At 36.7% G+C, this 27,894-nt stretch overlaps 6 protein-coding genes across 7 annotated transcripts; 5 read left to right on the forward strand and 1 right to left on the reverse strand.

Moving 5' to 3' along the window:
* Positions 1-2,086: 2,086 nt before the first annotated feature.
* Positions 2,087-2,678, forward strand: LOC101896216 (ATPase inhibitor mai-1, mitochondrial). Its single transcript, XM_005180037.4, has 2 exons — positions 2,087-2,266; positions 2,356-2,678. Exons 1-2 carry the CDS (start codon positions 2,214-2,216, stop codon positions 2,576-2,578), a joined length of 276 nt encoding a protein of 91 aa, XP_005180094.1. The 5' UTR covers positions 2,087-2,213; the 3' UTR covers positions 2,579-2,678.
* Positions 2,679-5,013: 2,335 nt separating this feature from the next.
* On the forward strand, positions 5,014-5,699 carry LOC101896056 (ATPase inhibitor A, mitochondrial). The gene is made up of 2 exons (XM_005180036.4): positions 5,014-5,216; positions 5,307-5,699. Exons 1-2 carry the CDS (start codon positions 5,164-5,166, stop codon positions 5,512-5,514), a joined length of 261 nt encoding a protein of 86 aa, XP_005180093.1. The 5' UTR covers positions 5,014-5,163; the 3' UTR covers positions 5,515-5,699.
* A 2,496-nt stretch (positions 5,700-8,195) lies between these two features.
* LOC101895714 (5-formyltetrahydrofolate cyclo-ligase) lies at positions 8,196-13,553 on the forward strand. Of its 2 annotated transcripts, none has more exons than XM_005180034.4 (4): positions 8,196-8,460; positions 10,413-10,975; positions 11,055-11,310; positions 12,992-13,553. In XM_005180034.4, the coding sequence occupies exons 2-4, from the start codon at positions 10,856-10,858 to the stop codon at positions 13,219-13,221; spliced, it is 606 nt and encodes a 201-aa protein (XP_005180091.1). In that variant the 5' UTR covers positions 8,196-8,460; positions 10,413-10,855; the 3' UTR covers positions 13,222-13,553. The 2 variants fall into 2 exon arrangements, with proteins under 2 accessions (XP_005180091.1, XP_019891121.1); XM_020035562.2 differs by having other exon boundaries at positions 8,196-8,398.
* On the reverse strand, positions 13,398-19,840 carry LOC101895889 (protein virilizer). Its single transcript, XM_011292799.3, has 4 exons — positions 19,647-19,840; positions 17,206-19,573; positions 15,826-17,145; positions 13,398-15,591 (listed from the first exon to the last, which is right to left on the reverse strand). The coding sequence occupies exons 1-4, from the start codon at positions 19,710-19,712 to the stop codon at positions 13,637-13,639; spliced, it is 5,709 nt and encodes a 1,902-aa protein (XP_011291101.1). The 5' UTR covers positions 19,713-19,840; the 3' UTR covers positions 13,398-13,636.
* A 725-nt stretch (positions 19,841-20,565) lies between these two features.
* Positions 20,566-21,191, forward strand: LOC101895539 (large ribosomal subunit protein mL41). Its single transcript, XM_005180033.4, has one exon. The coding sequence runs from the start codon at positions 20,655-20,657 to the stop codon at positions 21,159-21,161; it is 507 nt and encodes a 168-aa protein (XP_005180090.1). The 5' UTR covers positions 20,566-20,654; the 3' UTR covers positions 21,162-21,191.
* A 4,311-nt stretch (positions 21,192-25,502) lies between these two features.
* Positions 25,503-26,390, forward strand: LOC105261600 (PPE family protein PPE34). Its single transcript, XM_011292798.3, has 2 exons — positions 25,503-25,992; positions 26,050-26,390. Exons 1-2 carry the CDS (start codon positions 25,981-25,983, stop codon positions 26,347-26,349), a joined length of 312 nt encoding a protein of 103 aa, XP_011291100.1. The 5' UTR covers positions 25,503-25,980; the 3' UTR covers positions 26,350-26,390.
* Positions 26,391-27,894: the final 1,504 nt, after the last annotated feature.

A 27,894-nucleotide genomic window follows, 5' to 3' on the forward strand; every position in this document is an offset into this window, starting at 1 on the left:
TGTTTAGACGACGATTTTATATTTTGAGGGCTCTTTTTGGGTTGAAATTAAAATGTCCTACCAGGGACAAAATGGAGTAGCTGAGCGTTTGTAAAATGTCCATTTAAAGAAGAGTAATCAAATGTCATATAACTATTTAAAAATGTGGCAAGTCTTCCATTTTTTACAAAATCTGGAGATATTTTAGGAATATAAATAAACATGGTTAAGGGACAGAGGTAGACTAATTTTCTATCGAATATGGAAACTCTTTTCTAATGTACTCGATCTTGTTTTTCGATAAATGTAAATTTTTTGACAGTTGTACGCCCTCATCTAAGGAAGAACCATGGTAGAAGAATACAGGTAGATGCATCAACGCTTGGGAACATTGAAAATTTCAAAATTTGTAAAATGTTTTGACAAAAATAAGTGGATTTTTATACGTTTGGAGCACAATAAAAGGTAAATCGGACGAAGATATATATGGGAGCTATATCCGAATTTGAACTGATCTCGTTTAAATTCATCAAAGGTATTTCTGATCTGTATTTGGTATACAGGTGAGATGAAAGAACTGCAACCAACTTCAGACTACTGTCATTTCTAAGCCACTCGTCGGACAGCTATTAAAATTATTCCAGTGTCAGCTCATTATATTGTTTACAAGCGTACGAAAGCATTTTGGTGAGAATTTTCCAGAACAAAAGTTATTCGTGATGGAATTCAAGCGTGATAGTGTGATTTCTTTATCTTTTGGCTGGAGAACCACAAGTGGCTATCGTTAGAGCACTTCAGGCACCATTTAAATGTGAATAAACCTTTTGTGTCTCGTACCATCGCTCGTTACCATGTTACTGGTAGCGTAGCCCGACTTCAAGGAAGTGGACGGAAGAAAACAGCAACATCAGCAGAAATGGTTCGAAAAGTAAAAAAAGCGACTTGGTCGAATCCCGCATCGCAGTGGCCGAAAAATGGCTTGTGAGCTCAACACATCGCAATATTCCATTCGGCAAATATTGAAAAATGAGCTCGGGGTAAAACCATTGAAATTCCACAAAGTGCAAGAACATACGCCGCAACAGAAAGAAAATAGATTCAAAAAAACTAAAGAGTTGCTTCGCTTGGCCGAAAGTGGTGAACTGCCGAATTTGGTTTTTTCCGATGAGAAGACTTTAAACAAACAAAATGATCGTGTTTACTTGCCAAAGAGATCAGCTGAAAATGTGCACCTTCGGTTGGCCACCAGAACTCAAGCGCCGGCCATGGTGATGGTGTGGGCCACCATAAGCGCTGATGATCGCTCTCCGCTCGTATTAATCGACCGTGGCATCAGAATAAATGTCGAATATTATCGCGAAAATACTCTAGAGGGTGTATTAAAGCCTTCTGCACGCAAACATTTTGTCCGCAGACATTAGACTTTCCAACAGGACTCAGCGCACCACCAAAGAATTGTTGCAAAATGAGGTTCCTCGCTTCATTTCCAGCTCAGAATGGCCACCACAATTTGCGGATACCAATCTGTTGGACTATTGTGTCTAGAGTATTTTTTTCGCCGGGAATGGAGCAGAGCAACATTCGGACAGCTTGTGACGGTTTCCTTGGCCGTTTAAGGCCATAATTGGATTGGGCAATAAATGCGACCTGTACTTTGCTTACAAAAATACATGGACAAACGAACAGACGGACGGACATGCATAAATCGACTCAGAATGTGATTCTATGCAAATCATCAAAAGGAACTTTGGGTCAATATATGTTTATTTTGTCTGTTAAAAAAAAGCACAAAGACATAATAACCTGACCACCTTGTAGATAGCATGGTTGTCTGAGACTACCCGAGTAGTTGTACCACAATAAATAAATTGCAAATTCCAATATCCAACTTTTAAAAATATTTTGGAAGCCATGGCTGTGCGGCATATTAATGTCAAATTATAATGGAAAATGACGACAGGAATTGGTGTACGGAGCTGCACTAATGTCCCTTTATGAAATGTCACAAAATATGCCTATGCCTATCTTTAACGTTTAACATTTATGAAAACTTATTGGCAACCCTAAAATATATTCATTCATTAATGCATTCTATGTGCCGGTAATCATTCACAATAGCATTGAGAATATACAGTCTGCTTGTTCAACGAGTGCATTATTAAATAAGACTGTGCAGCAATTGGGGTATTTGATTCATTATTTCTACAGAAGTACACAAATTAAATACATAAAAAATGTTAAGAATCCTTAGGCGCATTAATGCAATTATAATACCACAACAAATACGGTGAGGAATTTTTCCAAAAAAAAAAAATACTTGAAAATTTGTATCAAATTAGCAAATTAATATTTGCATTTGTGATGTTCTTTTTATAGCATTGTACAACTGTCTAATGGCGGAGGTGGCGGAGGAGCAAGCGGTGGCAAAAGTGGCAGTGGTGGTGCCGGTGGAAAAGGTGGCGCCTCCGCCGCTGAATCCGATGGTAATGTGGACAAAATACAAGCAGCTCGCGAAGAAGAGTTTTTCCGCAAACAACGCAATGAACAATTGAAAAAACTGAAATCGAAGAAACCCATAGAAGGAGAGAAGAAGAAATAGAAATTGAAAGTGAAATTTGTTGATATTTGTACTTATAAGAGTCGAATTGTTTTTGAATGTTTATATTTTGCCAAGTGAAATAAAAAGTTTAAAAAAATGATTTCTACAATTGAAATCATGGTACAATTGAAATCATGGCTGGAGCAATAAACTGTCAAACCGATTTTGGAATTGAAAATGTTGAATGAAAAATTATTTACATTTATAAAATTTGCTAAAAAAACGCATATCATAACAGCCTCCGATCAGCATCATATAGGAAAACAGATACAAATCTACTTGTTATTGATAAAACATTTTAAAATTTTTGACATTTCAATGTTCCCAAGCGTAGATGCATCTACCTGTATTCTTCTACAATGGAACGAACCAAGCACCAGAATTGGTCTATTCCAGAACTGCATTTTTACTACGATAACCGATTTTCCCTTTATGATATTGGGAAAAATTGCAAAACTAGCAGATTCTTGCGGGTTCTGGAACAGACCAAATATTATGGTAGTATTAAAAAGGGTTAACCCATTTTTTTTACAGAAAGAAATCGTTAAAATCAAAATGCTTCTAATTTCGGTAATTAACGAAATTAGTCGCCAAGCAACAGTGCTGTCAACTTTAATTTAGACCTGCCATTAATTTTGCCCTTTAATTTTACAATTACGAAATTGCAACATCATGTAATAATTTGATTGCAATTTGTCTAAATTATACATTTGAAACCATCTCATTTTCAAAAAGTTTATTTGCGAATCCATTTTACATGATTAAATCAGAGATGGGAACCAGTTACCAATTAAGGTAAATTCCAGAAAAAAACAGAGCTGGATATCATTACTCGCAACAAAGTCAAAAGCCATGATTTTTACATTTTTTTAATTTTATTGAATGAAAGCAAAAAATATCGGTAACAGCATACAATTTTAAAACAAGTTTAGATTTGCTCGAATTGGACACATTTAGCACGAATTATGGCCTGCAAACGAGCGGATATTGACCATTGGCTGTTATAGCGCCCCACACCATCACCATGACCGGCGCTTGAGTTCTGGTGGCCAGCCGAATGTGTACATTTTCAGCTGACACCATCATTATGTTTGTTTACAAACTGCTGGACAACGAATGTTTTCTCATCGGAGAAAACCAAATTCGGCAGTTCTCTCCTTTCGGCCAAGCGAAGCAACTCTTTAGCTCTTTTGAGTCTATTTTCTTATTGTTGCGGTGTAAGTTCCTGCACTTTTTGGAATTTCAATTGCCTTACCCCGAGCTCATTGCCGAATGGAACATATCGGAATAATCTTCAGCACACGACCCATTTTTTGGCCACAAGCCGCTTCTTTACTTTATATTTAGGTTGACTTAAGGGCTAAGTACATAAGAAGCTTGAAGTCATGGCTAGGCATATTTTGTGACATTTCACAAAGGGATTACAGAGCCGCACTAAAATCCAGCCGTCGTTTTCCATTATAATTTGACATTAATATGCCTAGCCATGACTTCAAGCTTCTTATGTACTTAGCCCTTAAGTCAACCTAAAACTCCTTTGTTCCTCTACGAAGAAGCCAGCCGAGGACTTAAGCCAGTCAAAAATGCCTTTTATGTATTCCCTCCTTCATCTAGTTTCCGATCTCTGATTTGTGCATATACAATGGATTTACGAATGTGCATTTATTGTCAGAATCATAATTTTGAAGAAAATTGTAAACATTTGAAGCAGGGTACCTTTTTGGTTTTACCAACGGAACATTTTGAGTCTAGATATACATATCACGTGGTACAACAAAAAGGTAAGGTAGAGCTAGCAGCTGATTACAATTTTTTTTCTATGTATGCCCGACTTCTGCCAATTTTGTGTATGTATTTATTGTTTTGAAAAATAAAAACAAAATATTTTCAAAATAAATGATTGGAAGACGCGTACATTGCGGGACAAACATTAAAGCTATTCGCCAGTTTTGCCATGTAGTTGAAGGATCGAACTATTTAGATCATATTTTTAAAGAAAATCCAGGCATTTCATTCATATTACGCGCTGTTTTACTGATTTTAAAAATGATGATTAAAAACAACTTGTTTGCATGAAAATTTGACAGGAAGCAGACGTAGCCTCAGAGCTGTATTTCTGTAGTTTTTCGAATCTGTTCTACCTCCTTATTGTACCATGACATATCAGTACATGTAGATCGTATTTGTAGTCCGATCAAGTTGAAATTAATGATTTTAATGGATTCAGATATAGATAAAGTTCTCAAACACACACAATTCACTCATCTAAAAAAAATCTTGCAGTTTTTTTCTTTCCCTACTAACATTATTTTTGGATTTCGTGACAAAGCACTCACTGTTTTTTTTTTTTTTTTGAAAATAAAATACAACTCGGCAACCCTTACAAGTCATTGCAAACAAAAATAAACAAATGAGTAAACATCGCAAAAGAAACAACCATTCACAATAGGCGACCAAAACACCGACACTCATTCCACTTGAGTTGAGCTGCTGCAACATCCGATTATTTTTGTGAAATTTCTTTGAAAGCAAAACAAATTGCAATTTAATATAAAAGTAGAGAAAATTAGCTCAGAGATTCCAGTATGTTATTGACATTGAGGCGCATCACACAACGTTTATATCCCAAGCAGATACAGTGAGTATTCCATTCCCCGAAATGAAGTTTTCCAACAAATCTAGGTCACAATAACGTTACATAATTCTTGTTAAATTTTGTTTATTTTAGAATTTCGAAAATGTCTCAAATTGGTGAATTGGGCAGCGGTGCCGGTAAAGGTGGCGGCGGTGGTGGTACCATCCGTGAGGCTGGTGGCAGTTTTGGCAAAATGGAAGCCGCTCGTGAAGAGGAATTCTTCTACAAACAACAAAAAGAACAATTGAAGAATTTGAAAACCAAAACAGAAACTGCCAAACCAGAAGAGCAAAAAAAGTGATGAGCGGGAGAGGGATCGAACATTGTATGAGAGAGGGAGAATGGAGAAAGTAGTAATTTGTTAGAGTGACCATTCGAATTTTATTAGTTTTTTTTTAATATTTTCATTAAAAGTTATTGTTCTGTTTAAAGAATATGTTTGGAAATAAATTTTGAAATTAATTATTTAAATTTAAAAAAGTTAAATAGATTTCATATTTTTTGAGAATATGTTAAATAGAACGTTTGCACTGAAGAGGATTTTAATTGTCATTACAATTGGATATACACGTGGTACAATAAATAGGTAGAACAGTTTCGTTAAAATAAAATACTGAAATACAGCCCTCAGGCCGGCCCGCTTCCTGTCGAAATTATTCAAAATTAAATGCAACAAATTATTTTCATTTATTTGATATTTTTCATTTTTGAAATGTGTTAAAATGTTTTACATTCTTGCACTCCTGGAACAGACCAAAAATTTGCAGAAGTCGAGCAAACTTATACCACGTTTATGTTAGATCTTTTTGTTTTGTTAACCTACTTAAAGAGGACTTATTAGAAGTATAACTAATGTATATGACAATTTTAATCCGAATCCAGTGGGCTAACCCATTTATATGTGAACGTAAAACAATTTTAATCAAGTTTTAGGTCTACCTTTACTTTTTATGTCAGTATCAGTACCAGATATATGGTATGTTCCAGAACTGCAGAATGTGAAACTTATTACTGCGACAACCGATTTCCCTTTACGATATCGAAGAAAATTGCAAAACTAGTGGATTCTTGCTGGAACAGAACAATAATCGACCGAAGTATTCCTTTTTAATACTTCATCTAATTCAGGTAAAAAATATATTGGTGTGGGCATAGATTTGGGAACATTTATATCCAATTTTATGCGAAATCATAAATTCCATGTTCATATCAGGTTTCTGGTTGAGAAAAATATGTAGATATGTCAAGTAAAGAATCGCTGACTTGTTTCGCAAGTTATGACAAAATTGTGAACCTTTTTGCTTGATTTTTCAAAATCTTGAACCCTATGTGGGGGAGGTACCGGAAGAAATAGTCCGGTCCCTTCCATCTTTATAACAGATCTTGTGTTGACGGTAATATTGAGATGTACCAAGTCTGAATGGGATCGGATGTTAATTTCGCGCATTGATGTTAATCCTTTGTGAGGAGGTACCAGAAGGAATGTTTCGATCTCTACCATCTTTATAACAGATCATCTGTTGATAGAAATATTGAGATGTTCCAAGTCCGAATGGAATCAGATGTTAATTTCACGTCTTATGAGCTTCATGGGTATATAAAATGTAAATGGGAGGTACCAGACCGATACATCCCATCTTTACGGCAGATCTTGTGATAATAGATCTAATGAGATGTGTGAAATATGAAGAGAATCGAATGTTAATTTATTATTTTGTGAGAGTCATAAGTATTCAAATTTTTGACCCGTTGTATGGGAGGTACCAAAAAGAGTGGCCCGATATACTCCATCTTCACTGCAGATCTTGTGTTAGTAGAAATATTGAGATATGCTGAGTTTGGCTGGTTTGGAAAGATATTTTGGATTTTATTATCATTTTGGTTTTTCAAAAATTTGATGCTTTGTGAGGGAGGTACAAGAAGAAGTGGACCGATATATTCCAATTTCACACCAGACATTGGGTTAATAAAGATATTGTGATGTGTGAAATTCTGAAGACAATCGGACTCTTACTTCGACTCCAAAAGTCCTGAAACGGATTTGGTCCAAAGAGTCCTAGGGTCTAAAACCGTAATTTCGATGAGACACGTTTTGGCTGTATCAAATGATATATACCCTCTGTAGCCATATGGCTAAAAGTATAAAAATATTTAAAGGAAGTGGGAAAAATTAAAGTTATTTTGTTTTTATATTCTTCTAAAAATATAATTTTTTTTTTTTAAATATTCTTTAAAAATCCACATTCATTTCAGAAAAATCAATTAATTAAAAATATATCCTTAAAAAGCCTCGCATTTCCTTTTTTTAAAATACTTTAGAAATTCATAGCCTATTTTTAAAAATTGTTCTTAAAAAAAACAATGTTAATATTTACTTTTACAAAAATTAAAAGACAATTCTTTAAATAGCTTACACCTTAACTTTTTTAAAAAGTATTGTTAAAACTACACATCAATTTTACCAAAAATATTCCTAAAAAATCACTTTAAATTAAAACAAAAAATAATCTTAAGAAGACCCTGACACTTTCTTAGATATATCAGAAAATTTACATTAAGTTTAAAATCAACCTTACTTTTAAAAAAATTCACTCTAATTAACAAAAGTTGTAAAAATGCACTTTAATTCATTTAAGTCCATTTTAATTAAATTCACTTTAATGTTTTTAAATCCAACTTATTTTTTTTTTTTTTTTTGTAATATTTTATGAACTGTATTTTTTAGTTTTCTAAAAATCCATTTTTTTTTTTGTTTTTTATTAGTCTTAAAAAATCCACTTTACTTCTTTTTAACATTCTTTTTACAAATATCCATTAATTATATTCTTATGAAATATCCTAAAAATCCTTGTTTCATGCTCTGATAGTCCTTAAAATGATATTCTTGAAAAACAAAACACAACTCTTCACATCATGACAAGAATTGTGAGATCAGCTGTTATTTGTTTACAATTCTAAGCTGGGCTGTCAAAGTCACCGCCATTACTGAATTTCAAGTTCGACTCAAACTCGAAAAATTGTGCCAAAGATCGCAAAAAAACGCATCAGACGGATGAGAACGAGACCAAGAAGCTCGAGAAGAAGTCAATAAGTAGTAAAAATGACATTATGACAAATCGATAGCTGCGAAATAGTGCCCAAGTTGCCACTACTCTCAAAGGCTACAAAGGAGGCCGAAATTCTAGGTTGGTATTCCAAGCCACTCCATGAGGAGTAGATGCTCTGCTGAAGGATTTTAAAAGAGAAGGTAAGTGCTGGAGGACTTTGAAATATTTATGTTAGTTTTAAAAGCCAGGTCCAGCCACATTAAGAGCCGCGCGCAAGACATGAGCATATCCAAGGGGAACATCACCAAAGTCCTGAATAGCACTTTAAATAACTGAAACATTTTGTTTTTTAATTTTATTGAATGAAGACAGAAAATTCGGAAATAACATCAAATTTTAGATTTCGATAGTTTAGATTCGTTCTAATTGGTGACCTTTGGCACGAATTATGGCCTTCAAACGGCCAATGAAACCGTCACACGCTGCCCGAATGTTGCTTATTCCCGGCGAAAGGCTTGCTTGGGATGATCGACACTTTGGTATATTTTAGTGCCAACCTTGCTTTCCAAAATAATCCAGACACAATAATCCAACGGATTGGTAACCGGAGATTTTGGTGGCCATTGTGCGCTGGAAATGAAGCGGGGAACCTCATTTTGTAAGCATTCATGTGTGGCGCGTGCTGAGTTCGATGATGCTGAGTCCTGTTGGGATTTCTAATGACTGCGGCCAAAATGTTTGCGTGTCCAAGGCTTTAATACACCCTCCAGAATAATTTCCTCGAAAATATTCGGCATTTATTCTGACGGTCGATTAATACGACGGGAAGCGACCATAGGCTGTAATCGCGGCCCGCACCATCACCATGACCGGCGCTTGAGTTCTGGTGGACAACCGAAGGTGCACATTTTCAGCTGACCTCTTTGGCAAGTAAACACGATCATTGTGTTTGTTTACAAACTGCTGGACAACAAATGTTTTCTCATCGGAGAAAATCAAATTCGGCAGTTCACCACTTTCGGCCAAGCGAATCAACTCTTTAGCTCTTTTGAGTCTTTTTTCTTTCTGTTGCGTTGTAAGTTCTTTCACTTTTTTGGAATTTCAATGGCTTCACCCCGAATTGCCGAATGGAATATTGCGATATGTTCAGCTCACGACCCATTTTTCGGCCACAGCGACGCGGGTTTCGATCAAGCCGCTTCTTTAATTTTCGTACCATTTTTGCTGATGTTGCTGTTTTCTTCCGTCCACTTCTTTGACGTTCCTTCCTTTCCATCTCACCTTGTACTCTTTAACGCTTCCCCGAACATGGTAATATTACTTGTGCACTAATCTACTATGAAGAGTTCACCAGTCCTTTGAATTTTGGAATTAACAGAGGACTACATTAATTTTGCGGTCGGAAGTTGAAGCTGATGTATATAATTACTAGCGAAGGAAATCTATAAAAATATAATTCCCTTTCTTACGTTAGGTGCTCGAAGGAGATATGACGCAAATGTCTCAGCATAGAAGACATAAAGGAGGCAGACCTTCTATGTATATAAAACATTGTTTGTCTATAGAAGCTTAATAATTTACCATCTATAAAAAGTAAGCAAAGGCTATAAACGTGCGGGGTCGACCATGTGATACCCTACAACACTACAATATGTTAGAAGCCCCTTTATGTCCAAATCCATTTTGGAAGATTTCGTTTTTGAAATTAAGTCAAGGGGCACTGACAGATATTAGCATTAGCATTTTGACCAAGGTCCACTTTACAGCTAAATATAATTAATCCAGTCCTTAACTCTCTCCTCAGGCGTGTCGATTAACTTCAATTGTGTGATCAGGATTTTCTTTTGTTTTTGGTTCATTTGGTTCAATATTTTGCGATTATCTACAAAAGCAAAAGGCTTCTATTCTGGCTCTAGCCTCACCTCCATTCTAAATTTCGTGAAGATCGGGCCATAATTGCGACCTGTAGAGTGATTACAATTTAACATGGACAGACGGACGGACAGACATTCATAGCTAGGCGAGATCCATACATACTTTCCTAAGTGGGAAACCAATATTTCACATAGTGTTGTAAGGTATATAAACTATAATAAACTCTACTACCAATATTAACATTTTTATTTACTTCGGTCTAAAATTAAAATTATAGATTACCACCTGATCAAACCCCTTGAAGCATTAATGACCATGATCCTTGGCCAAAAATACTAGCACATTTAAAAACCCTACTATAAAATGACATATGTTAAACATAATGATCTGTAAATACCCACCATGAGGTCAGGCGGAAAACAATATTTCCCTTAGATAAGTATAGCAACATAATCTCAACAACAACAACACCATAACAATGTAAAGAGCAAAACAAAAACATATACACTTAGCTGAGAACAAAAAAATTTCCCGAGAACAGCCAAAAACCGGTCTCAACTCGTAAAATGATATTCTGAAATCGATTGAAAATAATAATGTTTTGAGTTTGGCGAACAGCAGTCTATTACTGATAGTCGTTGGGTAAACACATTGCTCGCGGAGAAAAAACACACGCTCGCCAGACAAGTCTCAAATTATTCAAAAAGCATTTCTATAATTATGGCCAAAAATCTATCGAATCCCCTTAAGGTGGCGCTAAGAAGTCGCATGAAAGGTGAAGTTTTGAAAAACATTACACCCGAATCCAGAGCCAAACAGTCAAAGGCCATAACCGAAAAGGTAATTTAATTTCATTGATAATTACTTGTCTTTATCAGCTAATGAAAAATATTTAAAATGTGGTTTTTGGTTCGCTTAGGTTTTGCAAACGGAAGCATTCCGTAACTCACAACGTATAAGCATCTATTTGAGCACCAGCTCAGAGGTGGACACGGGCGAATTGTTGAATGAATGTTTTCGTTTGGAAAAACATGTTTTTGTGCCAACCTATGAGGGTAGCAATATGGAAATGGTACGTCTGAAAAATTTGGAAGATTACAATTCATTGCCGTTAACCAAATGGAATATCAAGCAACCCAGCGCCAAAGAGGGCCGTGAGAATGCTTTGACAAATGGTAAGGAAATGAAAGATTTCAAATGAAGGCGGAAAAAGTAGTAATGTTTTTATAATAATTGAATATTTTGAATATAGGAAGAGGATCTATTCTGGTTATAGAAGACTAGCAGTTGTTCTTTGCCCAGATAAGACCTCTAGCAAGTAGATCTGTAGGTTAACACTAGGTTATCTGCCTTGTAGATGATAATTGGATTTATGTTTGAGAAGAATTCCAGAGTTTCTATTTGCCACCTGCCAAATAGCATATATCTCTTGTTGTATTCAATTGTCTCCCCCGCTTCTTCATCTTAAAATAGTCAACATCCTTCTTAAGCTCAGATATCTGATACTGCAGTGACCACTTAGTAGTATGCCTTGAGCGATCATTTGCTCAGTGCTTTATAAGATATTCCGTCTTTTAAAGACAGTCTTCTGTTTTGAGAGTAGACCACCTAAAATTCCTTTGACTATAGAAGAGCTCTGGGAGGTCTCCTCTTCATATTAGACTTGTGAGAAATCTTCCGTCCGTAAAATATTTCTGGGAAGCCTTCTGCTTTTCTTTCAAGAAAAGGTTTTTTTTTTTGTCTGGGGTATTTTTCTGTCTTGATGATACCTCTAATAGGTCTAGGTTTTTGTCGATCTGGGTTTCCTTTAAGAGAAGACTCCGAGCAAGTTTCCATCCTTGCTCAAGTAAATCTTTAGGATGCTATTTTTTTGTCTAGAGAAGACACATAGAAAGTCTAGGAGGAGTAGATTTTTTTTATCTAAGGAAGACCTTGAGGAAGTCTTTATTCATGAAAAGACTCCGAGCAAGTTTTCCTACCTTTCTTCTTTCAAGATAAAGCCTCAAGAATTTATTCTGCATGGAGAAGACATCTAGATGGTCTTCTGTCTAAAGAACACCTGTTTAGAGAACACCTCCAGGAGGTCCACTTTCTAGAGAGCCTCTCAAGGATACCTTCTCTCTAGAGGACTACTAGAGGAGGTCTTCTCTCTGAAGAATGACTTCTGAAGAATTTTGTCTATGGAAGACCTAAGGCATTTTGTCTATAAAGCCCTCAAGGATTTGTATATTTAAAAATATACAACTGTAAAGACCTTTGAGAGGTCTAGAAAAGAACCTCCAGGATGTTATCGAAGAGGACTTTTTTCTAAAGGCACATCTACGAGATTTTTTGTCTTGAGGGACCTCTTTTAGATATTCTGTCTAGGAATGTATTCTAACTATATAAATGTCACAGGTAACGCCCAGAAGGTGTTTAATATGTTAGACCTCTGGTAGATATTCTGTCTGTACGTAACCTGTAAGAGGTTTTATGTCTATAGAACCCATCATGGAGGTATTGTCCCAAAATACCTTCGTAAAACTTCAATTCAAAGCAGACCTTTTTTTAAGCCCAGAAGTTTTTTTATGTAGTAGAACTCTAGGAGATATTCGGTTTATAGTAAATCTCTAGATTTTATGTCCATAGAAAACCTTCGTAGAACTTCAAATTCGAAGCAGACCTTTTTTACTTCAAATCTAAGGATACCCTTTTTGGGGTCTAATTGATGTATTCTGCCAACGGAAGACCTCTAAGAAGTATAGTGGTATAAGAAGACTTCTTTTATAAGCTCTTCTTTAGTCTTCTGTATCCTCCGTAGGAAACTTCTTTCACTATAACATTTTATTTTGTAATATTAAAAAACCCTCTTTTCAGGACAAGGCATTGATTTGTTCCTTATGCCAGGCGTAGCTTTTACCTTGACCGGTGGCCGAATGGGTCATGGTATGGGCTATTATGATGGCTATCTGAGACGTCACCAAAACACCTATCCGAATAAGAAAACCACTTATATGGCTTTGGCATTTCGCGAACAGATTGTCGACGAGAGCGAATTACCCTTGGACGATCATGATGTAAAAATTCATACAATTATAACAGAATAGAGAAAAAAAAAACAGAGAGCAAAGATTTATGGACGAAGCACTGATTGACCAGTGCCAAATAGACTAACTAAGGATTATCAATTTAGTTTTGATAAGGAATAAAAAGCAATAATAAATGGTGATAACAACCATGACACGAGCAGAGAAATGCACAATGTAATTAATATTTTTTAGAATGACGTTGATAATAAAATAATTTGTTTATTAGTTTGTTTGTATTTTGTTCTATACATACTAAATATGTTTTTGTATTTTGTCTTTGTTTATGCAAAAAAAGCAATATTGTTTTAAAATTGAGTCAATAAAGTAGTAAAGGAAACTAAAATGGAAAACTTTTTTCTTTTTGTTCAGCAAGCTGGAAATGATAATAATTAAAAATAAATTAGAAAACACACACAAAGCTGGCTGGCTCGCTTTAGCGCATATAAGGTCTTGACCTTAGGCCACGACCACGGATACGTCCGGTAAAATGTGAGGTGACATAGTGTGGCTCTCCCGAGGAACCACCACCAAAATGAGAATCACTGGAACGATAATGTGAGGGCGGGCCACTTTCGCTCCATGTCAGCGGTGAATTGGTGCGTATGAGTTTTGTTTTACGATAAGCAGCTGCTGCCGAAATACGAGAGCCACGATTACGGCCCACCCGAGAACCACGCATTAGGGGTGGTATTTTATTGTAGCCTGTGGGACCAGTTGGTTGGGCTCCACATGTCTCCAGAGCCAGAAAATCATCAACATGCAGAGAGGGTGGCCTTGAGGTGTTGGGCGGACGTGAACGGAACAAATCTCCTCTGGATGGTGGTGGCCTTGCATAGCCCCTACCACGCATTGAAGTTACAAAGATTTTCTTTTCTGGTCTTCCAGTGCTGGGTTCTACCTCCACGCGCCGGGTACGGAAACATGGCGCCGTGGGTGTACGTTCACGATTCGACTGCGGCGAGGCAGACAGATGCAATACCCGTTTACAATCTGACGATAGATTACACTCCGGTGTTAGACAGGATTGGGCCAATTCGGTAAGGTCACATGTTACCCGCTCATATTGGGTCTCAAAGTCCTGTGCGGTTAAGTCATCAATGTTAAGGGCCTGTAACCAATAATCGCTAGTCATTTGATAATCATCGCCGTTCAAGGCATCGTAGATGGTAAAAACTGGCCTAGAATCGTACTGGGAAACAATGCTTTCTGTTTGGGGTAAAGTGGGTTCATTGTTCAACTCATTTCCCGAGGCCACAGATTCTTCATCGTTACCCGATGACAAAACCACATCACAGGATGTTAACATTTCCTTTAGCTGCTGCAAATCACTTTTGAGCGAGACATTTACCTCTGTCGACTCACCGCGTTCCAGGAGGACTAACAAACGGTCAATAATAGTTTTCTCCTTTTCTTCTCGATTAAAACCAATTATCATGGCCAATTCCTGGGCTGTCAATTTCAAGGTTCTTGGTGGTATATAGGAATACTGTTGATTCAAATCTTCAATTTGTGTGAGGGAACGCAAAAACAATATCAACGCCTCCACATTGGGATTATAGGCTGTAATGCTTTCATTTACATCTGTTAGCTTCGTCAACCATTCTTGAAATTCCATCTTCTTCTGTTTCAATACCGCACACAAATGATAAAAGGTAATATCATGATCGGTAAGTATGATCATATTCCGTATGCCCAATGCCGATACTTCACCCTGTTTTATATCTGCTTGCATTACATTACTAAAAAGGGCATCGGCAATTTTCGGTATCAACTCTTTGTTGGGCAAAGCTGAGGCTAAATTGAGCAAAGGATTGGTGTTGTTATTGGCCAACACATTCTTGGTGGCAATAAAGGAGATTTCTGTATCCAAAAAACTTTCCAACAGACGATGTACAGATATCTGACATTTTATGCCAATCTCTGAGGGATTTTTAATTAGCAATAATTGTTGAAACAAATCCCATAGTTTTCCCGATAATATGGACAATGTTGAGATCTTCAGGGAGGGATAGACATTTAAGCGGGCATAGAATACCAATAGACGGGATAGCTGAGCCGTTGGCTGTTGGCCTGCCGTGGACCATTCATTGCATAGTAAATCACTGAACGTTTTCGATATCAACAATGTCATGTTGGGTGCCAGGTCTGCCAATTGTAAGCATACACGTGTCAAGAGATCACTTAACTGTGGGAATGATGAGGGAGCCATGGCCTCAATAAGTCTGGCAATTTGTGCGCCCTGTGGATGCAGGTGAGCAGACCAGAGTTTGCGTTCCGTAAGTAAACGTTGGGCTTTTGTTTTAAGTGTCTCTCCAGTTGATGTGGCCTCGGTTTGTGGCAGCGGTACAGGCAGGGGAAGAGGCAACAATTCTGCCAATACAAGTAGTCCTGGAAAAAAAAAATAATGGGTTAGTTAAAATGCGAACAAATGAAGTTCTTGTTTTTGTTTAACGAATGCGAGCGAGAGTAAGACACCAATCAAAATATGTTTTTCATGTTTTGAATATAATTCGCCTTCGTGTCGAGAAATAGGCCAGAAATTTCCCCCAGCAATTAGCCGATATTCTTTCTAAAGAATATTTAAGCAAACCTATAACCGATTTCTCTACATAACCCATGTACCTGGTATAAACGTTGATGGACTGTCAATGTTCTTCAATATCTCCCGGATCATTTGGGTCCACAGCGATTTATGCAAGAGCTCTTCATGCTGCTCATTGGGTTGTGTGTAGGCCAGCAATGTTTGGATGATTTCATGTTTCGACTTTTCCACTTCAGCCGCGGCGGGACTATTACTGGGGAAATAATGCATCAAATAATAGGTCCGCATTAAATGATCGATAGCTGTTAGATCTTTAAACTCCGCATCACGACACTGAATCGCAAATGATAACATTTCACGTAATATTTGCAGTGTCGGCAGAATAATTTGACAACAATGAATACCCTGAATGGTCATCAACGAGGGAGTGTGTAGACCAGGTTGTTCGAAATAAGCACATAATTTTTCCAAAATCTGCAAAAGAGTTTGTATACCATCCGCTGCATAGAATTGCAGGGCAACGTAGCGATGTTTAAGCTCCTCGGTATCGGCAGATTTATAGAGTCTTGAGAAAGGCCCAATAGCCAAGTGTCTCAAAATCCTTAAGCCCATTATTAAATCACCCGGGAATGTGGTTACATATTCCATGGACCGGGTAATGACCTCTACCAGGGGTGTTATGTCATCATATGAAAAGATATTTGTCACCTCTATGGGTTTCAAATAGACAAACAATTCCTGGAGCACCGCCGATACGGAGGGTTCGAATGTCTCATGATTTTTGGCCAATTCCAAAATCCGTTTTCCAAACTCAATTAGGTAATCCAAATTTTCACAATATCTCACACAACAATCCACCATATCCACAGCATAGCTGAGAACGGGACTCTTGTACTTGGCACCAGGACTCGATAGTTGTCTTTGGGCCTGTAAACGTTGTTCCTGCTTTATGAGATCCATGAATACGTGCAACTGATTATTCAGACCAATAACTTCCACGGTATATTGGCGACCATCGGCATTACAGGTTTGCGAATATATGGCATGTAAATGGCCAGCCAATGTCGCAGCATCATAGGGCTCAGCCACAGTTGAGTAGAAAATAATGGCATCAAGATGATAACGTGTCTGCACTTTGTAGGAAAGTTCAATGCCTAATTTAATGAACTGATCTTCATAGGAACGTTTGCAATGTTTTTGGGCCATAACTTGAATTTCTTCATTTTCGGCCAGTTCCATAGCCTCAGGATCATTGCTGGATTTGGGATCTGTGATCTCAGTGCTTGATGTTGGGACAGTTGTATCTGTTGCAGTGACTTCCTTTGATTCTGTGGGAGATTTTTTAACATCTTCCTCTGGTTGGGATTTGGCTTCACCGTCCAAGGGCTTCATTTCAGCATCTTAAAAAGAAAATACAATTTCATATTATTTTTGCATTTCTGCTTACCAATTAAACTCACCTTCTCCCTCTTCCTCCTCTGGTTCGGCAACATCTTCCATATCCTGCGATGGAACATCATCAATTCCCAATAGAATAGCCACCAACATTTGAGTAACCTCAAAACCATCATCAACCAAATAGTCAATACCAATATGGGTCGATAGCAGAGCTTGCAACATATCCAAACTGGCTAAAACCAATGAAGATGGCAGGGCATCACAATTACTCAGCAGCAAAAGCAACGATTCGGCCAAGGTATGATGATTGAAATATGAACGCAAAAAATTGGCAAAACTTCTTTGGGCCGAGGTGTCCAAAGAAATGTCAAATTTCTTTGATACAGGTAAAAATCTTCGCGGCTGTTGATAGGAGAGGCAATTCTCATGCAAAGCATCAATGACTTGGAGCACAGCTGATTCTAAAATATTAAATGGTTCCATGCTGGACGGTTCATAGTTGGTGAGGACAAAAAGATTGGTGCACGTATCCCTTATTGTTGCCAATGCCTCATTTAAATGTAGTTTCTTTATAATGGATTGTAAAAAGTATTTGGTTCGCGTTAACTTTGAGCTATGCAGCAAATCCAAAATTAATTGATAACCATCAACGGCAGGGGAGAGGAAGTATTGAAGTGCCGGTTTAGTGTCCAACAATGCATAGATTGCCTTCAGCAACAGCAACTTAATGGACAATGCCATATACATTTGATGATACAGCAGCAATATGGCTTTAAAGGGATCATAATTAACGGTATTAAGTAAATATTCAAAAAGCGTTGCAGAAGGGGCTAATAGTTCCATTAATCTGGCCCCAGTTTTTATGTGTCTAATCTTAAATGCCGGTTGTGGCTGGGCACAGGCCGCCTCAAAATCCAAAGCGACCAATAATATATTGTAAACCAATTTCAAATTTTCCTGCTTGCCAAAGAGTTCCTTAAAAATATAATCTCGCCTCTTGTAGTCCGAGGAGATATAAGACAATTGATTGATAAATTGTTCACAAAGGAAAACAAATGCCTCCTTTTCTTCGGCCCCGGTACTTGCATCTTTAAATGTCAGCAAGGTATCGCATTTTGTTTGTTGTTCATATTTGCCGAGCAGTGTTTGGAAAACTTCAACATCTTTGTCATATTTTTTTACAAAACTTTCGTTGAGTTTTTGCACAGGTTGGGTATACGGATTAAAGTCAATAATTGCGGGTTTTGCTTGGGCCGCAGCCAATTGAATTTCTTGCTCGAATTCATCAGCCGCCTGGGCCTGGTCATCATTGGTATTCGAATCGTCGTCAGGTTCATCGTCCAATATCTCATCATCACTTAAAATGGGTTCATATTGTTCTACGGGTGTACCGGGAGTTTCCTCTTCTTCAGGCAAGGTGGTTTCTGGGTTTTCATTGCTAGCTGCAACAGCATCCAATGACTCCGACGATCTGCGATTGTAGTTACGTGGCTTCGAAGACTTGTAATGAGCAGCCGCACTAGACTCCTCATCACTGTAGTCCGGGGAACGTGGTCTGGCCGGCGAAACTATGGTAGCTGGTGGAGTGCGTGGCCATTTATGAGACTCTTCGATGTCAGACCGAGAACGTTCAGAACGTTTTCTTCTCGATCTATGGCCATATACCGGACTGCGTGACCAATCTCGCATATTCTTTTCCCTCTCTCGTGTTTCACGTTCCCGATCACGTGAACGTATGTACTCCCTGTCATTGCTTTCTGAATGGCAACGATTACGGGAGGATGTTGGTGATCGTTCCGAGGATCGGGATGATTTCCGTGCCCGTCTTTCAGTTCTTTCCTCACCCGAATCTCGATGATAGTGTTCACCACTTGAAGATAAACCACGGGCACGCATGCCCTCATATTCAATATCTTCACGTTCATGACCATGGGCGGTGACAACGGGCAATTCGCCCGGCAATGGTTCCTTCCACTCTTCTTTCATTTCCTCATCTTGTAAACTGGTGTTTCTTGCCTCACCGCTGAGATTTGGTGCCAGCTCTTCCATATCTTCAGGTTCACATGGTGCCGCCGGGGGACTTGCTATATTTTCCGTCAAGGAATTTGTCAGTATGCCATAAACCGCCAATGTAATGGTATTATACCAACCACGCAATACCAAACCATCGGTGGGAATTTTCTCTTGGGTACATTCCAGATGTATGCAATCGTTTTGATTATACTGCAATTGGCCCAAGTTCTCAAATGTCGATGCACCCGGCATACCCAAATCATTGACAAAGAACTCAATATCGAATTTTGAGGGATTGGTGGCACCCAAGCGAACACCACCCGGGAAGTCTGCCTGCACACGGGCACCAAGCGGAATTATCCGTACTTGTGTGATGAAAACCGGCTTGGGAAATTGTACCAGATCCAAATTGATGTCCTAGTGAAGGGAAAATACAGCAGAAAAGACATTAGTTTGGTGAAAAATTTTACGCTGTTGTATTTCTACGCACCGCATCTGATTCATGGGAAAATGTATCGAAAAACAATAATTCACTAACATCTTCAGTGTCCGTCATTTTGTGGGGTGTTTTTTTACAGTTATAAATGCTATTTTTGCACAATTTATGTATATTTTATGTCAAATTTCTTGTTTTTTTTTCATTAAAAAATATTCACGCAAGCAAAAAGTGACCGACAACAAACTACTCGTGAGATATATGAACGCTACATGCTGTGAGAATTCAAAAACAATAGAGTTGCCAAGGTACAATGATATGAATTATGATTGTATGACGGAATATCGTACAATAAAATGCCGTAATTGATATAGGAAAGTAAGATACATTGCAAATAATGGTAGTGGGATCGGATTCCATTGGAGATTCGGTTACAAGGGGCAATTTACAGGTGGTATGCTATTTATTGGAGTTGCGGATCTTTGGCTATGTATCACATATAGAAGTTCATACCATAACTGTAACAAATTTATTATCTCTTTGCAATTCTCAGCAGTTATTTAACGAGGGGCAGTTCTCTACCATGGTAGAAGAATATAGGTAGAAGCGTCGACACAGCTGCTGGGACAATGAACTGTCAAACCAATTTTGGAATTGAAAATGTCGAATGACGTAGTATAAGAAAACATATAAAACTCTACTTATATTTGAAAAAACTTTTGGATTTTATTGACATATCAATGTTCCCAAGCGTTGATGCATCTACCTGTATTCTTCTGCCATGTTCTCTACCAAGAGTTATATTTCTCTCAACATTTAGACACCTATGATCTACACACGACATATTTTCCAAGCCACTGTGAACCAACGCATAAATAATTATGTTGTGTGAACAAGAAAACAGATGTTTTGCTGTGTTGCCTTTTCCCTCATTCGTCAACAATGGTTCATTTCGGCCGCCTAGTCTAATCGATATTGTTATCGATTGTTTGCCAGCTCTAATAGCAGGTTATTTAATAAATTAAAAGCATTGGAACAGATTTGTTAAATTATTAAATAAAAATGCAAAATTGCAAACAAATCGTAAGCACACTGACAACCTTAAGCGGTCGACGTTCGATTTGTACAACAACACCGCTGGAAGGCAAACGCAACTTCCGTAAATTCTTGGTCTACAACAAACGAGGCACACGAGTGGTAAAGGAAGCACAACGTAAAAATCCCTTGGACTGCCCGGTTCCAATTCACAAGAGAGGTGTTCGTGATACTGGCATTTTTGTTAATGGCAAATATGTGGAAATTCCAGAGAAGATTCCCGAGTTGATTGTACCCGATTTGGAGGGTTGTAAACTGAGACCCTATGTCTCGTACAAGGCACCTGAAGTCATACAATCGGAATTCACAAGTTTAGATCTGTTTAATGCGATTTATTCCAAGAAGATTATCGATGATTTCAAGGAGGGCAAACTCAAAGAAGATCTGTCGCCCGTTGAACCTTCCGAGCATGAAAAGTTGGATCCCGAAGAAGCTTTAATACGTGCCAGAAAGACTGGTTCTGATATTTTCTAAAAAATAAATGTTGTTATATTTTTAAAGAAATTTGGTTGGTTATTGGATTTCGAAAAATGTAGTAAGAGCAAGTAAGAAATCGCATAGTTGAATAAAAGGTCAATGGACAATGAAGGAAACTCTGTATCAGATGCCTGCACTAATAGTATTTATATTTGTTTCTAAGAAGTCTCTGGTGTACAATCAGAAACCGAAATTTTAAACTTCAGCGAAGTTGGTTCGAAATAATCAGAAGAGCGATTTATATACGGGTTTTCGGTCACATATAATAAAACTTAAATATCTATAATATAATCTATGAGTATGTCATCTCTTGCCCTAGCTTAGACAATCATTACTCCTATTAAAAAGCTTTCTGGTCTATATTTCAACACTGTCCATAGTTGTCTTTGAGAAGACCTTCTGAACTACTATGATATGACTTTCAGGTCTTTCATGGCAAGACCTTCTTGTATTTTACGAACAAACATTCTGGCCTTTTGTGATCATACATTTTGGCCTTCCATGAACAGACTTTTTGTTGTTCTATGATCAGTTATTCTGGTGTTCTTTGAGCATATCTCTTGAGTAGACCGTTTGTTCATCAACAAGAGTACCTGCAGGTGTTCCATTACAAGGCATTCTGGTCCTATAAGATCAGAAGAAGGTTTGACCTTTTGCTGTTCTTAAGCAGCGCATCTGGTCTTTTATGAGCAAACCACCAGATCTTCTATGACCAGACCTTTTGGTCTTCTATGCGAAGACCTTTAGGTTTTCTATAAGGACCTTTTGGGCTTTTATGACAAGGCTTTGTGGCATTCAAGAAATTTATATTCTGATCTTCCACGAGCAGATATACTGATTTTCTATGAAGAGACCTTGTGGTATTCTATGAGAAGATTTTCTGGTCTTCTATGAACAGATCTTGCGATATTTTAATATCATATCTTTTGGTATTCAATAAGAAGATCTGCCGTAGAAAGACCTTCTGACATTCTATGAGTAGATCTTCTGGACTATTATGATCAAAGTTTCTGCACTGCTATGCAAAGACATTCTGGCCTTTTTTATGCGCGAACCTTTTGTTCTTTTTTGGTATTCTGTGAGAAGGCCTTCAGGTTTTCTATGAAGAACTTTTAGCCTTTTATGACAAGGCTTTGTGGCATTCTAGGAAAAGATACTCTGATCTTCAACGAGCAGACGTTCTGATCTTGTATGAACCGTCATTGTGGAATTCTATGACAGATATTCTGGTCTTCTGTGGACAGATCTTGCGATTTTCTATGATCATATCTTTTGGTATTCAGCAAGAAGATCTGCTATAGGAAGATCTTCTGGTCTTCTATGGACAGATCTTACGATATTCTAAGATTATATCTTTTGGTATCCTTTTGGCATTCTATGAGTAGACCTCGTTGACTATTATAAGCAGACTTTTTGTATTACTATGCAAAGACGTTTTGGCTTTTTATACGGAGACCATTTGGTCTTCTAAGCGAAGACATTTTGGTCTTCTATCTGAAGAAGACATTCTGGCTTTTTATACGGAGACCTTTTGGTCTTCTATCCGAAGAAGACATTCTGATTTCCAGCAAGAAGATCTTCTGGTATCCTGTGAGTAGACCTTTTAGGCTTCTATGAGTAGATTGTTTGGTCTTCTATGAGTAGACTTTTGGTCTTCTGTGAGAAAACTTTCTGTCCTTCTACGATAAAATTTTCTGGCCTTTAACGAGAGGATTTTCTTGTTTTTAATACGAATTCGTGGTGGTCTTCTATGAGAAGGCCTACTGATTCACTATGAGAAGACCTTGCGGTCTTCGAGAGTTCTTAGTCAAGACTTATATATTTACACATGTATGTACATGCGCCATTAAAGAATTGTTGAAATTTATAGGACAATGCCCCAAAATAAAATCAACAATAATCTCAAGTGAAATACATTTTCCACACATAATTATTCAATTAATGGATATTAAATTTGCATTCAATTTCAATATCATTGTCAATCTGCTATAACAAATTCAATCTGTTGGTCGAATATCTTTTAACAATTTGCCATTATATATTTTTTATTTATGATTTATATTGCTTGCTGTTGTTGTTGTTTTTGTCTTCAAATTCCAATAATTGTTTATATATGTTTTTAATATTCTGTTTTTTATTGGTGTGGTCGATTCATTTTTTTTGTCTAGCAGAGTGTCTGCTGCACAATGAAAACATAGTTGGACAAGGCAAGGTTTAAATAAATCTTAGATTTGGTTAACCCTTAGAAAGTGAAAATTCCGTTAAGGGGAATATGAAGACCAATTTCTATACAAATTAGTCTGAACATAGTAGTGCTCTGGGTCCGATTATAATTAAAATAAATATAAACACTACAATTGTGAATACCCATCAAAGTAGGTTGTATGACTATGAACGATCACTTTCTATAACTTTCCTTTAGCAAATTTAACCATAGATAGAAATCAAAAAAGTAAATTTTACAATAACATAAATTTGTTAAACATTTTTAATCCATTACATTAGAAAAAAATACTTTATTGATGTTCTCCATTATAAAGTCCTTTGTTGTAGAGACCATGATTATAGAGTCCCTTGTTAAAGAGACCATGATTGTATAAACCCTTATTGAAGAGTCCATGATTATATTGGCCTTTGTTGAAAAGTCCATGGTTGTAGAGGCCCTTATTAAAGATTCCATGATTATAGAGACCCTTGTTGAACAGTCCATGATTGTATTGGCCCTTGTTGTTATACTCGGCATTACAATTGGCAGCTATGAAAGCAAGTATGAGACTCAATGTAAACACCTGAAACGAGGGAAGGATTATAACTATTTTAGATATAAGGATTATAACTAGAATTAAATATCCTTACAAATTTAAACATTTTGTTGTTTTTGTTATTTTTCTTTGTTATTGTTGTAATGAGGTTTCAATGTGATTTGATTCTGTGGTGAAAAATTAACCGTTATTTATATTAAAAATGAAATCTGTTGGATGCCAAGGACCATATATGCAAGAACTGACGACATTATCCAGCATTTATTTCATTACATTGGGTGTGGCCTATTAATCGAGTCTCGTCACCATTAAACAACGTTGTTGTGGGTGATTCCTTAGGTTACCAGACGTTATTTTTATTACCGCACAAATGTTTGGAATGTCTGCCTTTATATTTAGTTGGGTAATTATGAATAATTTAACGGAATATGAAATTAACGTTGAATCCCAAATTAGGCAGAGATATTAAAACATGCGTTTTCATTTGTCATGAATATTCTGACTCTGGGATTGTATATATTTTTAATAAATAGAAAACCTAAAGAGGGTCTTCTATGTAGCAGACCTTCTTAATGTCCTCAATTTGTGGAAGAGTTAAAAAAGCTATTTCATCCAGATAAGACCTTAAAATATGTTTTATCATTGCACCCGTATAGAAAGTCTTTTACTTGAATTGAAGACTAAATGAATGATCAGAAGATCGGTAGGGCAATTGAAAAAATACAGTGTGTTGCCGTGGGAAATATTAACCCGGGTTTTCTAAAGTGGATGGAAGGATCTTTGGCTCTATATAGCTGATCCAAAGGTGTCATGAGGAGGCACTCTCTTGGGGTTTCTGATCCACGTATATTTAAATGTATTAAACGATTTTTTTAAGTGTTTCTTACTTGGGCAGGAAACATCCGAAGCTTTCCTTATTTGTATATCCTCCAACATACATAGTGTGGAAGGTATATTTAGTTCGTCATTCCGTTTGTAACTCATCGAAATAATAATTTTAGACCCAACAATGTATATATATTCTTGTTCAGCGTAAAATTTTAAGACGTCCGTCTATCTGTCCATCTGTTGTAATCACGCTATAGTCAAAAATAATAAAATTTTTACATTTTTAGACAAATGCCATTAGCAACAGGTTTAAAAGATTCGCGGAACACATCAAATCTATCTTCCTTTTATTGCTCATATTTTTATTATTTTATTGTAAATTTCCTTTTTATTCATAAAACTTGTGAAATTGGTGCTGGTTCCTTTCGTTTAATTCTTTTAATGGGGGACAAATTGGTTTGTTTTGACAAATCAGCTGATTAGTTGCAAGCTTCTGCAGGAATACCGTCTGTTTACTTTTCGCAATTTCCTTGCAAAAGAGAATAAAACTACCTTACTCTCTCAGAAAGATGTTGCTGGACAATTCCTGCAGGAAAAGTAACCAGACACACCTATTGTAAGCTTACTATAAGGGCTCCAAAAGAAATTTAAAATGTAGCCTATTATACCTCCTGTTATTCTATCATGGCAAATATTTTTCCAGAAATTTACCAAAATACGTCTTTTTCTAAACATAAGTAATGGAAAATTAAAGCTCAAAAAGTCAGTAGATAAAAATAAGGGCTCTTAATTATGGAAATTATGGAATAGATCTCAGAGTGGATCAAAGAATATGGTTGAATATTAAATTATCAATTGTGTATGTTTCGAACTCACATGGATTATTTTTATGTTTCGAACTGCCATCGAACTCACAAGGGTTATTTTTAATTTACCCAAACTAATTATAAAGGCAGACATATCAAATACGTTCTTAAACACAAGCAGTAATAAAAATAACGTTTCTCTCTTGACCGTTTTATGTGGGCGAGACTTATAGAGAGGAGAACCTTAAATGTAATGCAATAATACCAATTATTTATTACTCTCCGTTCCTATGCTGCCTTTACAGAACCATTTTCTTTAATTTTAATATAAATAACAAACACTGTTTGAGATTCGTATCAATTCACAACTAAACTCCATTACAACATCATACAAAGTACCAAAGTACAATACCAGAAAAAATGTTCAAATTTGTAAGGACTTTTCTCTTTATCCAAAGAAACATTTCATGTTAAATATTATATTTTCAGATATTCACCCTCTGTTTCATGGCTGCTTTCATAGCCATCAATTGTGTGGCCGGAGACAACAGTGGTCAATACAATCATGGCCTCTTCAACAAGGGACTCTACAATCATGGACTCTTCAACAAGGGACTCTACAATCATGGCTTGTACAATAAGGGTATCTACAATCATGGTCTCTATAACAAAGGACTCTACAATCATGGTCTCTTTAACAAGGGGCTGTATAATCACGGCCTCTATAATAAAGGACTCTACAATCATGGTCTCTACAACAAAGGACTCTATCATGGAGAAAATTTATAAAACCATATGTGTACAAATATAGATTTAATAAATTCGAAATACCTCACATTTTTACCATTGAAGATTCGTCTTTTATATTTGTTGGGTAAGAGGGCATAGAGGACTTTCTTAAAGCATTTTTTGTATTATAAAACAAGTAAAATTGTATCAGTCGGTTTTGCCGACAGATGTATAACCCCAGCCTTGAGTTATGATTATTCAAACTGTTGACCCCTTATGGGGGAGGTTACGAAGCAGTTGGCCAATATTGATTAATCCGAGCTAAGACTGATATAAGAATTACAACGTGCCAGATTTGGACTATATCGGCTACTTCCTATGCTTTATATAAAATATGTGAACATTTTTTAGAAATATACCTGAGCTAATAGATATAGCGGACCGAAGTATTCCATTTTTATACTTCATCTAATACAGATAAAAATATAGGTATGTCCAAAATTTCAAGGAAATCGAACTTTTTTATTCAATTTTATACGACATCATGAATTTCGATATATAACATACTCATATCAGATATCAGGTAAGGAGAAATGTTTAGATATGGCAAGTTGTAAAGAATCGTCGACTTGTTTCGCAAGTTATGACAGATAAAATATTAACCAGTAAAGAAAGTCCTAAAGTCGGGCGGGGCCGACTTTATGATACCCTACATCGCTTTGCTAATTTAGTGGAGCTGCGCATAACAATTAAAAGTTTTTAGCGGAGAATTCATTCATACACGCTATGATTATAATTATAATTTAAAGTTCAAAGGACTAAATATGCCGGAGCATTTGTATCTTTTAAATTCGGACTTGTATTGTCCATTTGCAAAATTAATTTGAAAACAGATAAAGATATATATGGGAGCTATATCCAAAACTGAACCGATCTCGATAAAATTTGGCAAATATATTTCTGAGCTGTATTTGATATATTTCCCTGAATGTCGTTGTTACGGAGTGCATATTGCGGCTGTGGGTAACAAACTTAACAAATCGGATGAATAGTATATATGGGAGCTATAGCTATATGTGAACCGATCTTCACCAAATTTGGCGTACTACCTTCTAGACTCAATTCGGTCGTGTGTGCCAAATTCCATCCCAAATATTAGACGTTTGGTGCACAATAAAAGGTAAATCGGACGAAGTTATATATGGGAGCTATATCCAAATCTGAACCGATCTGGATAAAATTTAGCAAAGGTATTTCTGAGCTGCATTTGATATATTTCTCCAAATATTGTTGTTACAGAATGCATATTACGGCTGCGGACAACAAAAATGACAAATCGGATAAACAATATATGTGGGTGCTATAGCTATATCTGAACCAATTTCGATCAAATTTGGCATATGTATTTTTAGGTCTAATATGGTTGTATGTGCAAAATTCCATACTATTCGGGCTGATATTACACGTTTGGTGCACAATAAAAGGCAAATCGGACGAAGATATATATGGGAGCTATATCTAAATTTTTACCGATTATTTCCAATTTCAATAGAGTTCCTCCTTGGGCTAAACAACTTCATCTCAATCGGATAATAAATGCGACCT

Source organism: Musca domestica, unplaced genomic scaffold (assembly GCF_030504385.1).
Source record: "Musca domestica strain aabys unplaced genomic scaffold, Musca_domestica.polishedcontigs.V.1.1 35, whole genome shotgun sequence".
Classification (NCBI taxonomy): Eukaryota; Metazoa; Arthropoda; class Insecta; order Diptera; family Muscidae; genus Musca; species Musca domestica.

What these genes read in the sequence shown, in the direction of transcription:
- LOC101896216 (XM_005180037.4), top strand. Translation starts at nt 2,214, where the DNA reads ATGTTAAGAATCCTTAGGCGCATTAATGCAATTATAATACCACAACAA. An exon ending in ATAATACCACAACAAATACG is followed by an intron (nt 2,267 to 2,355) that starts GTGAGGAATTTT and finishes TTCTTTTTATAG; the next exon opens with CATTGTACAACTGTCTAATG.
- LOC101895714 (XM_005180034.4), top strand. Translation starts at nt 10,856, where the DNA reads ATGGCCAAAAATCTATCGAATCCCCTTAAGGTGGCGCTAAGAAGTCGC. An exon ending in CAAAGGCCATAACCGAAAAG is followed by an intron (nt 10,976 to 11,054) that starts GTAATTTAATTT and finishes TGGTTCGCTTAG; the next exon opens with GTTTTGCAAACGGAAGCATT. An exon ending in TGAGAATGCTTTGACAAATG is followed by an intron (nt 11,311 to 12,991) that starts GTAAGGAAATGA and finishes CCCTCTTTTCAG; the next exon opens with GACAAGGCATTGATTTGTTC.
- LOC101895539 (XM_005180033.4), top strand. Translation starts at nt 20,655, where the DNA reads ATGCAAAATTGCAAACAAATCGTAAGCACACTGACAACCTTAAGCGGT.
- LOC101896056 (XM_005180036.4), top strand. Translation starts at nt 5,164, where the DNA reads ATGTTATTGACATTGAGGCGCATCACACAACGTTTATATCCCAAGCAG. An exon ending in TTATATCCCAAGCAGATACA is followed by an intron (nt 5,217 to 5,306) that starts GTGAGTATTCCA and finishes TGTTTATTTTAG; the next exon opens with AATTTCGAAAATGTCTCAAA.
- LOC101895889 (XM_011292799.3), bottom strand. Translation starts at nt 19,712, where the DNA reads ATGACGGACACTGAAGATGTTAGTGAATTATTGTTTTTCGATACATTT. An exon ending in TTTCCCATGAATCAGATGCG is followed by an intron (nt 19,574 to 19,646) that starts GTGCGTAGAAAT and finishes TCCCTTCACTAG; the next exon opens with GACATCAATTTGGATCTGGT. An exon ending in AGAGGAGGAAGAGGGAGAAG is followed by an intron (nt 17,146 to 17,205) that starts GTGAGTTTAATT and finishes TTTCTTTTTAAG; the next exon opens with ATGCTGAAATGAAGCCCTTG.